The 10,657-nt window shown below is 35.9% G+C and overlaps 1 protein-coding gene across 1 annotated transcript; it reads left to right on the top strand.

The window, feature by feature from the left end:
- Nucleotides 1-2,515: 2,515 nt before the first annotated feature.
- LOC132183782 (aminopeptidase M1) lies at nt 2,516-10,657 on the top strand. Its single transcript, XM_088518080.1, has 19 exons — nt 2,516-2,860; nt 2,981-3,126; nt 3,504-3,604; nt 3,873-4,061; nt 4,144-4,237; nt 4,407-4,557; nt 4,863-4,967; nt 5,056-5,172; nt 5,283-5,396; nt 6,383-6,565; nt 6,717-6,999; nt 7,080-7,201; nt 7,280-7,377; nt 8,239-8,416; nt 8,497-8,608; nt 8,711-8,778; nt 8,891-8,965; nt 9,980-10,057; nt 10,228-10,657. The coding sequence occupies exons 1-19, from the start codon at nt 2,645-2,647 to the stop codon at nt 10,411-10,413; spliced, it is 2,616 nt and encodes an 871-aa protein (XP_088374206.1). The 5' UTR covers nt 2,516-2,644; the 3' UTR covers nt 10,414-10,657.

Below are 10,657 nucleotides of genomic sequence, written 5' to 3'. Positions count from 1 at the left end.
TTTGGTACATTTCAAAAAAAAAAAACAAAACAAAAAAAATACATGTTCAGTAATTTACTGGTGTATAACCTTTAGTATGTATTTTCACACACCTATTTTAACTTAAGGAAATTATATATAAACTCCTTAGGTTAACGCGTTTTTATTAAAAACTCCCTATTCAAAAATTGACTCCCTAGGTCAATCGAAAGTACAATAAACTCCCTACCGTTAAAAATTTGTAACACTCGTTAGTGCTACTCAAAACTCCCCGCTTTACCTCAATAAAATATTAATTTTTTATTAATTTAATTAAAAAAGTTAAATCTAAAAAAAAAAAATTAAAGGATGGCCAGGGGCCCCCAACCCCTATGGGGTGGCTTACGGCCACCCCAGGGGTGGTGTGCCCACACCCCTAGGGTAGCTTGCGGCCACCCCTAGGTGGTTTGGGGTGGCTTGCGGGCAGTGGCGGATCCAGGACTTAATTCTACCAGGGGCGTCAATAAAATAATAAAATATAATGATAAAATTTTTTTTTCTTTATATATTATATTTTTATTATAATATGATAAATACAACAAAAAAAAATTATACCACAATATATGTATCACAAAAAGCATATTTATATACTAAATTGATATATTAGTTACCATGTAGGCACTAGTACAAAAGTAAAGGAAAATACAAAATACAAAGTGCCTAAAATTGCATTCTATGCGGTCTTAGAAAAACAAAATCATCAAGTATCAAATCTGAATCGAAGCTTTCAGCAATTTCCCTTTCAATGTAGACAAGTAAATTATCTTCAAGAAATTCATCTTCCATTTTGTTACGAAGTATTGTTTTAATAATTGTTTACTTCTCATACTCTAATGATATTATAATAAAATTATTAGCATATTCCGATAGCTATTAGCCTAAAATGAATTAATAAAAAGAACAAATCTAAGATTGGCAATAATCTTCTGAAACTCATTGATGCTTGACAAAATCCCAAAGTATAAAAAACACACCAAACAAAAAAAAAAAATAGCAATATTGTTTTAGAATAAGATAAACAAAATGATGAAAATGAGAGATATATCTCAATTAAAAAGCTTAAATTATAACAAAGACAAATCAAGGCGTTAATGGCTTTAATTATAAGCTTTACTCTCAACTTACTCGGTTGGGTACTTGGATTATGACAAGAAAATACCAAATATTGATAAATAAACATTAAATTTCTTGACTTCTTTTTTTTAATGTGAAACCAAGAAACCGAAACAGATGGAGGAGGTTTTTTTTTTTTTTTTTTTTTTTTTTTTTTACCTGGGGCAGTAAACAATTTATGCCAAAAAATTACGTAAAAAAATTTTTTTTAATTTTTTTTTACCAAGGGCGACCGCCCCCAGGTCGCCCCCTCTTCTCTCCGCCACTGCTTGCGGGCCACCCCAAACCCCCAATGGGGTGGCTTGCGGCCACCCCATGGGTGGTTATAGGTGCCCACGAGCCACCCCATAAGGGTTGGGGGGGAGGGAGGGGGAGGAGGATGGCCAGGGGTGACGGTAAATTTAATTTTTTTAAGATTTAATTTTTTAAATTAAATTAATAAAAATTTAATATTTTAATGAGGTAAAACGGAGAGTTTCGACTGTTAAAAATTTTTGACAGTAGAAAATTTATTGTAGTTTCGATTGACCCAGGGAGTCAATTTCCGAAAAAAAACACCTAAGGAGTTTTTAATAAAAGCACGTTGACCTAAAGAGTTTATATATAAGTTAACTTATAATGAAAAGTAAGCGTTTAAGTTTTGAAATTAAATTATAATGAAGAATCACGCATAGCGCGTGTTATGTGCTAATTTCACATAAAATCTTAACGGATGGGGGTGATTGGCAAAAAGCAAAATATCTATACATCAAAGTGAGAGTTTTTAAACTTTGAGAGTTTTTACAAAAGGCGTGGCATTTTACAGGTAATCCAATTTTTGTATTCACTCGACGCTTCATTGGTGGAAGAAGTAGGAGACAAAATATCGACTAATGTTATAAGTCTTCCTATAGTCTTTCTAGAGTCATCTCAAATGTGATATGTCTTTTAAAATCACAAATAGATCAAAAGTCAATAAATTACATCTCAAAATTAACGGTAATTTTAAAAATCACATCACATTTGAGATGATTCTAGGAGTACTATAGAAAGACTCTAGCATTACTCCAAAATCTCTCTCTCTCTCTCTCATTTTTTTTACTCATTTCCCATTTAATCTCTTTTTACGGCACATTCGTCTTTGTATTGACCGTTAAATAACTGTTATCCCAATTTTATATAGTCCTATAACCGTTTATTAAATAGGCGGATGCCTTGCCGCATGATGGGCTGGATTCTGTTAGATGGGTTGGTTGAAATGTGGTTAAGTGACGTGGGCTTTTCTTAGTTAGTTGGTTGTAACGGTCCAGTAGTAATTGTCTACATCTTGGCTCATTTTAGTTGTTTTACTTGTATAAAAGGCCAAGGCTTGCTAATGAGAATTATTCAGACGTTTTGGCTCTCAATTGTTCTTAGAAGTAGTTAAAATCTCTTAGTTTCCCTTGTTTCGTTAACTCTGTAGAAGTAGAATCTAACACTCTCACTTATTTCTACCCTGCTTATAGTAAAACCAGAGAAACACAGTAGTGCGACTATGGAGCAGTTCAAAGGCCAACCTCGCCTCCCAAAATTCGCCGTCCCGAAACGCTACGACTTACGCCTCAAACCGGACCTCTCCGCCTGCAAGTTCGCCGGCTCTGTCGCCGTTGACCTCGACATCGTCGCCGATACCAACTTCATCGTCCTCAATGCCGCCGACCTCTCTCTCGTTACCGGCTCCGTTTCGTTCGCCAACAGAGGCTTTTCTAAGGTATCCCCTATGGTACCTTTTTAAGCGAGACTGAGTTTTGATTTGATTTGATTTTTTTTTCCCCGAGGCATCCAACCGTACTGCCGTTGATGCTTAATGAATGAATCATATTTTGGGCAGGTGTTGGAGCCTTCAAAAATTGATTTGGTTGAAGCAGACGAGATTTTGGTTTTGGAGTTCGCGGAGACACTTCCGATTGGGATCGGAGTTCTCCATATCGGGTTTGAAGGAACTTTGAACGACAAAATGAAGGGGTTCTACAGAAGGTAGAATTTAATGTGTTATATTTGTTGATGAGAAGATTAAATGAATAGAGTTTTTTTAAGCTTGATACAATAATCTATTTCCTCTGTTTGTTAGCTTCTGTTTGAAAGAACTTAAAATCTCAGAGTTGAAGTATTAGCACCGAAGCTTTAAGCGGGACTGATATAAGAACGGAATTTAATTAGAGTTTTTTGATAAATACAACCATTGAAGTCTGGAATCATTTCTATGCTACCTTTTATAGTGCATTTGGTAAGAAAATAATGTGTGCTAAAAAGGAAGGATTTGGTGGTGACAAGTAGTGTTGGGATACGGTTGTGATGATGACAATTTTATTAATTATGTGTGTATATATTTGAGTTATTTTATTTTCTTTCAGTACATATGAGCATAATGGTGAGAAGAAGAATATGGCAGTTACGCAGTTTGAACCGGCTGATGCTAGGCGATGCTTTCCGTGTTGGGATGAACCTGCTTGCAAGATGTTGTAATCTCTCTCTCTCTCTCTCTCTCTCTCTCTCTCTCTGTGTTGATTTAAGCTCTTGTACTTCTTTGCATCTTATGCTTTTTTTTCTTTTTTTTGATGGTCTTTGCATCTTATGCTGAAATCAAATCTTAACTCCCATCCCACTTCATAATGCTTGCTTCGATTGTTGTGGCTAAATAATTTTGGGACTGAAAGTAGAAATGCCTGATTGTGTTACAAATGAATGCAAACAAAAGCTAATTTGGCTCTTCTTCCCAATGCAGGCTACATTCAAAATCACATTGGATGTGCCATCTGAACTAGTAGCTCTTTCCAACATGCCAATTGTTGAAGAAAAAGTGGATGGGCATCTGAAGACAGTTTCATATCAGGAATCACCATTAATGTCTACATATTTGGTGGCAGTGGTTGTTGGTTTGTTTGATTATGTGGAAGATTGTACATCTGATGGTAAAATCAAACACTGTGCCCATTGTTTCTTATGGCAGTACAGCCCTTGTTCTTGATAGTGTAATCTTACATCTGTATACAGGGGTCAAAGTTCGAGTATACTGTCAGGTTGGTAAGGCAAATCAAGGGAAATTTGCATTGACTGTTGCTCTCGGAACACTTGAATTCTACAAAGAGTAAGTTGTCCTGTCAATTACTGCAAAATTGTTGAGCACTAGTCAAAGCATTAGCTAAAGACTATGTTTAATTGGACACTGGAATGTGATTACTGGTTATCGGTTAGTTCCATTTTTGTACTTATGCTGCATTATCTGGAATTCAAACTAACCATGATAAAATGTACAGATACTTTTCCGTGCCTTACGCTCTACCTAAATTGGATATGGTTGCAATCCCTGATTTTTCTGGGGCCATGGAGAATTATGGTTTAGTTACATACCATGAAATAGCTTTGCTCTATGACGATCAGCATTCTGCGGCTGCCAATAAGCAGAGGGTAATGTGGGTAATGCTATACTCACCCCATTATCCCTCTCCAATCCCCTCAAAGCTGATGTGACATGGTCACCCCAACCAGAATACCAATCCCCATACCCAAATGCCATGGGGATCATGCCACATCAGTTTTGGGGGATGGGGTAGGAAGGGGATAATAGGGTGATGAATAGAATTATTCGAGCATTGTGCATATTTTGAATGTTTCTCTCTTTGTTAGAATTTAGTTTGACTAATTTAATATGGAGCTGTTGTTTCAATAACACCCCACAGAATGTTTAATTGTTATTTTTGGCTGCTAAAAAGGTTGCTACTGTCATAGCTCATGAACTGGCACACCAGTGGTTTGGCAATCTTGTAACGATGGAATGGTGGACTCATTTGTGGCTGAATGAGGGGTTTGCAACATGGGTATATTGCATTGGTCATGTCTCTTTATATTACCATACCTAATGACCACGTGCTTGGAGATTATGTATCTGTTATTATATTTGTACAGATTAGCTATTTAGCAACTGATAGCTTGTTCCCAGAATGGAAAATATGGACTCAGTTTGTTGATGAATCTACAGGCGGTCTTAGACTGGATGGCCTTGCAGAGTCCCATCCCATTGAGGTAATTTGCATGGCTATTTTCTTTTCCTGGGTATAATCAGCCATAAGGAATCACCGAATCAGTATCATTACTTTTTTGACTATAGGTGAATTTAAGCATATTTCTTTTAGGTGGAGGTAAATCATGCAGGTGAGATTGATGAAATTTTTGACGCAATAAGTTACAGTAAAGGTGCATCTGTTATTCGGATGCTGCAAAGCTATCTTGGTGCTGAACCCTTTCAGGTAGGTCATTAGGTTTGTTACTTGTATGTGTTTCTTGTACAAGTTAAAGTATTTCTTATGATTGAAGAGACTTTGTTTTTCTCTTTTTGTTTCTCTTTCTCCATACCAAATTCACATGAAACTTATGTCATAGGAAACCTTAAAAAAATGAAGTCTTCCAGACATATAAGAGTAGGCAATAGGAATCTTCTTATTTTGAGTTCTGAAAAGATCAGAGACATTTTGTTCAGAAAATAGTTGGATGGTGATGTGGGTTTGTAGAATTTATTTTATGAAGGAGGTTGAGATAACCATTAAGTAGTCAAATTCTACTTAGAAAATAGAAGAAATAGAGGTGTTACTATATATATAGAAATAACTCGAAATTATATCTAGTTGATATCTGGTGACTTAGCTTCAGCTAGATTAGCTGCCAGTGTCATTCCTGGCTGCCAAGTATTATTCAAATAAATGCTGTTTAGGTTTGTTATTTTTCAGTTCCATCTGTGTCAACCAATCATCTTCTGTGATTTATGGGATTGATTGTTCAAATGATGGTTTATGGATTTATTGGTTTAAAGCATAATGGAGTTGAGTGTGATGGTTGTTGATTCTGGATATCATTACTATGAATATCCATATCAGAAGGGTAAGACGATGTTCGTTACATATCAAAAAGAAAACAAAAAGGTAAGATAATGTCAATGCTTTCAAATAAGGGATCAATTCTGTGTATGAAACTAACGAAGTATAGTACTTTTATCTTCCATATGCTTTGGTAAGGAAATATAAGGGCAGTGCAGAGATGGTTTTTTAGATCTGGTCGTTATTCTGGTAAAGAAATTTAGAAGCATAATAGGGCTTGCTCATTTGGGAAATATTTCTATTGTAATTGTGTCAATTACTTTCTTTTTTTTCCTTGCATTTATAAGTTTTATTTCCTGCTTTTAGTTTACTGTTTTTGCTCTTTTTATTTTTTTGTTTTTCTGATTTGCTTATGTAATCAGAGGTCACTTGCTTCATATATAAAAAAATATGCTTACTCAAATGCGAAGACAGAAGATTTATGGGCTGCCCTTGAGGAGGAATCTGGTGAGCCTGTGAACAAGCGAATGAATTCATGGACAAAGCAAAAGGGATACCCAGTTGTCTCTGTCAAATTCAAAGATCAGAAATTGGTGTTTGAGCAGGTTTCTTTTGTCTTATGTCATTCACCTATTTTATCGATAACGTATATCAGAACTCGGATGCAAAGTCAGCTGTCTTATTTTGTAATATTTCAGTTAATAATAATATTTTTGAGAACTCTCTGAGCTCTAACATTAAATGTGATAATGGCAGTCTCAATTTCTATCAAGTGGTTCCCTTGAGGATGAGCAGTGGATTGTGCCAATAACATTGTGCTGTGGCTCATACGATGTGTGCAAGAATTTTTTACTGCAAACAATGTCTGAAACTCTTGACATTAAGGAATTCCTTAGTGATAGAAGCGGTTCAGCATCTGCTTGGATGAAACTCAATGTTGACCAGGCTGGTTTCTATAGGGTGAAATATGACGAGGACCTTGCAGGTAGACTCAGATGTGCAATAGAGAGAAAATACTTATCTGCAACAGACAGATTTGGTAATTTGGATATTTGACTCATACCTGCTTTATCCCATTGATGGAAGAAAAGAGAACTTAACAATATCTTCCTTTAACAGGCATTCTAGATGACTCATTTGCCCTTTGTATGGCACGCCAGCAGCCTTTGACATCATTGCTAACCTTGATGGTTGTTTACAGGGAGGAACTTGAGTATACTGTGTTGTCTAATTTGATTAGTGTAATGTTCACATCCATATTTTGTCTAAGTTTATTTCCGTTATGCTCTTAGTCCTAATTATGGTGCCTCTATTCACAGATAAGTTATAAAGTTGCAAGAATCGTAGCTGATGCGGCCCCCGAGTTACTGGATGACATTAACCGATTTTTTATTAGCCTTTTTCAGTATTCTGCAGAGTAAGTTATTTTATAATTCGGTAATTGAAACTCCAACAATGGTTTGTGTTTTATAAGCCATTGGGTTTGCTTAGTATACTGTTTTTTTGACATTAAGTGGTCTATATGAAGTCGATTATATTCCATTTGATTGGGAATAATGCTCTCTTTATGATTTATTTCTTAAACATTTGGACAGCTGCCTTTGTTTTTTCTTTGGTGATTAGTTATCATGATTTTCTTCTTTTTTTCCTCTTACTTGTTAGGTGGCTTCTCTTGTATACTCTGTGTACCTAGGGTGGCTTATGCTTTTAATGATATCTCAATTACTTATAAAAAAATGTTTTATTTCTTACACATGAATAAAGACATCTTTAACGGAGAAAAACGGACCAAATAAAAAAACACACAATTATGTTCACCTAAAGATTGTTTCAATTCCCTTTTCAAGTTTTGTTGGGATAAGCTGTCAGATTTTTAGCCTAGGATCTAGTATGTAGATATTTCTCACATCAGGCAATTTGTATATGCATGTTCATCTCTCACATTTGAAGATACTTTACTGATACATTGTCAAGAGAAAGTTTGTCATACATACTGTTGATTATAGTCAATAAAAGTCTCCTTTGAAGTCACTAATGCAATTTGTACAGAACTAGCTGAGGAAGGTTCTAGAATGTCAGAAAAGTTAGGGCGGAAAGAGTCTTTGAGATGATGGTTGCATACCATCAATTTATATCATACCTTACAAGCGAATAGGAACCCAGTGTGTATCGCTGACCCATACAATAAGCACTCAAAAAGCTTCCGTTGAGCAAGATTTGCTTTCTTTTGATTTCATTCTTCTATTTATTTTTCTTTTATGTTTGAATTTCTTTGCAGGAAGCTTGGTTGGGAGCCTAAGCAAGGGGAGAGTCATTTAGATGCAATGTTGAGAGGAGAGATTTTGACTGCCCTTGCTGTGTTTGGAGATGATCTGACACTAAATGAAGCAAGTAGGCGTTTTCATGCTTTCTTAGATGACAGAAATACATCACTTCTCCCTCCTGACATAAGAAAGGTTGGTGAAGGAGACATTGGTCAATTTCTCGTATTTCTCCATTTACAATTCCTATGGATGTTTATGGACTGGGCTTGCAGGCAGCATACAAGGGTGTAATGCAGAGAGTCAGCACCTCAAACAGATTGGATTATGAATCTCTGTTGAGAGTTTACAGAGAGACTGATAGCCAGGAGAAAACTCGCATTCTAGGTAATAACATATAATTAAAATGATGCAAGACCATCCAAATCTCTCTAGGATATTGGAATCATGCCTTTTTTTTTTTTTTTTTTTTTTTTTTGGTGCTTGTAGGTTCATTAGCATCTTGTTCAGATCCCAACATAATTCTTGAAGTTCTCAACTTTTTGGTGTCTTCTGAGGTACTGAGTTTTATATAATTTCTGGGATCAAAAGTTTTTCATACAAGTTGATAAATTATGGTCTGATGGAGCTCGGGATGCTGATGCGGACTTTATTTCCCATTTTATCTAGGTTCGTAGCCAAGATGCTGTTTTTGGACTTGCTGTTAGTATTGAAGGACGTGAAACAGCTTGGACATGGCTGAAGGTAATACTTGATTAGTAATGTTAAAAGGAAAAAGCATATTGCGGGTGAAGCATTACCAACATTCGTGCACATGCACTATATTTGTGTGATACTTAAAAAGAGACTGGTCTGAGGTCTTGCATGTTAGATTTAAGTAAATACAAGGGACAGGGTACTCACCTTTTTTCCTGGAAGAATAACAGGCATTGTGGTGCATCTCATGCATTTGTTGCTGATAAAAAGGAAAATATAGGGATACTAGAATGGAGGGGCGGTGTGCTTTTATGTTCTGTATGGTATGCTAGGAAAAATTAGAATAGCTTCACAATCCCATTCTCCCCCTCCCCGCACAAAAGAAGAAACAATGTGTTTGATAAATAAAAAGGTAATTTGTTGAGCTTAGACCTTTTCCATACTAAGACCAGTTTTTAGAAGAACTGCTAGAAATGCCTAAGTTGTCTACGTTTTTGGGGATTTAAGGATTCAGTAGTTGTGAAATTCAATATGATTGATGGGAATCAAATAAGTGAGTTCCAGTGAGAGATGAGATCTGGTCTTGTGAAAGTAGCAAGCGAATCTGAGGACGTACATGCTTAAGGTGGACTGAGGACAATATCTTGTAGGAGCTTAGATTTCAGAATATCTCACTTTTTATATTGGAAATATAAAGTCAGGCGACATCTATATCAGAATTGCAAGTTGAAACACAAGTACAAGTTTACTTAATATTGAGCCGTCAATCAAGGAAACCAACTGAAGTTGCCCCAATTGTTGTTCAAAAATTCCATGATGCTAGTGTATAGCAATTCTGTTTTTAGTTTTTTGTTTCTGAAATCTGTGTATAACATGAAGGAAAGGGAAACTTATTTTGGTTTTCTGTGGCAATGAGCCCCTTTTAGTCTCTTATTGTGTTCAGCATACCTATAATCTCTTACAGGGTTGATTTGAAGAGACCACTGAGGGATGGACAAAATACCAATTTTTTTTTTATCTAATGCGGGTTTTTTATCCCTTTTAAATATGATCATAATACAGGATAAGTGGGAGTATATGTCAAAAACCTGGGGAGCTGGATTTCTAATGACTCGCTTCATCAGTGCAATTGTCTCACCGGTTTGTCTCTCCCTCCCTCCCTCTCTCTTCTGTTGTTAATTCCATAAGTATCAATTTTTGTCTTTTGTATCTCAATTGCAAATGTTATGCAGAATGCAAAGTCAAATAGAACTAGTTATTGATATGCTCATCAGTTTTTCTTTTCTTGTTCGGTTCTCCCTCTCCTCCAGTTTGCTTCATTCGAGAAGGCCAAAGAAATAGAGGAGTTTTTCGCAAGCCGTTCTAAGCAGTCAATTGCTAGAACCCTGAAGCAGAGCATTGAGCGAGTCCACATTAATGCAAATTGGGTTCAGAGTATTCAGAATGAGGAACATCTTGCCAACGCAGTGAAGGAGGTGGCATACAGAAAGTACTAAGTGACACTTATTTGGGCTTTTTTTACAGTTTATAAGTTGGCAGTTAAAATATGAGCTGGATTTAAGAAGTGTTTATCACTTGCAAAATATGAAGATGATCTGAAAGATTGGATCGTTGAGTTTGTTATTCAGTTAATAGATTAGTTACAGATTAGTTAATCTATTTTCAGTGTATTAGTTCATTGTATAAATACTGAACTCTTTTAATCTCAGTCATTAATGCAAATACAGAAAGTTTCCGCAA

This window comes from Corylus avellana, chromosome 7 (genome assembly GCF_965113065.1).
Source record: "Corylus avellana chromosome 7, dhCorAvel1.hap1.2, whole genome shotgun sequence".
NCBI lineage: Eukaryota > Viridiplantae > Streptophyta > Magnoliopsida > Fagales > Betulaceae > Corylus > Corylus avellana.
The sequence above is the reverse complement of the archived record's forward strand: the minus strand, read 5'-3'. Positions and strand labels throughout refer to the sequence as shown.

Bases quoted from the DNA above. Each gene is read 5' to 3' on its own strand.
- LOC132183782 (XM_088518080.1), top strand. From the start codon at position 2,645: ATGGAGCAGTTCAAAGGCCAACCTCGCCTCCCAAAATTCGCCGTCCCG. The intron at 7,000-7,079 runs GTAATTTGGATA...TTCCTTTAACAG, and splicing joins ATCTGCAACAGACAGATTTG to GCATTCTAGATGACTCATTT. The intron at 8,779-8,890 runs GTACTGAGTTTT...CATTTTATCTAG, and splicing joins ACTTTTTGGTGTCTTCTGAG to GTTCGTAGCCAAGATGCTGT.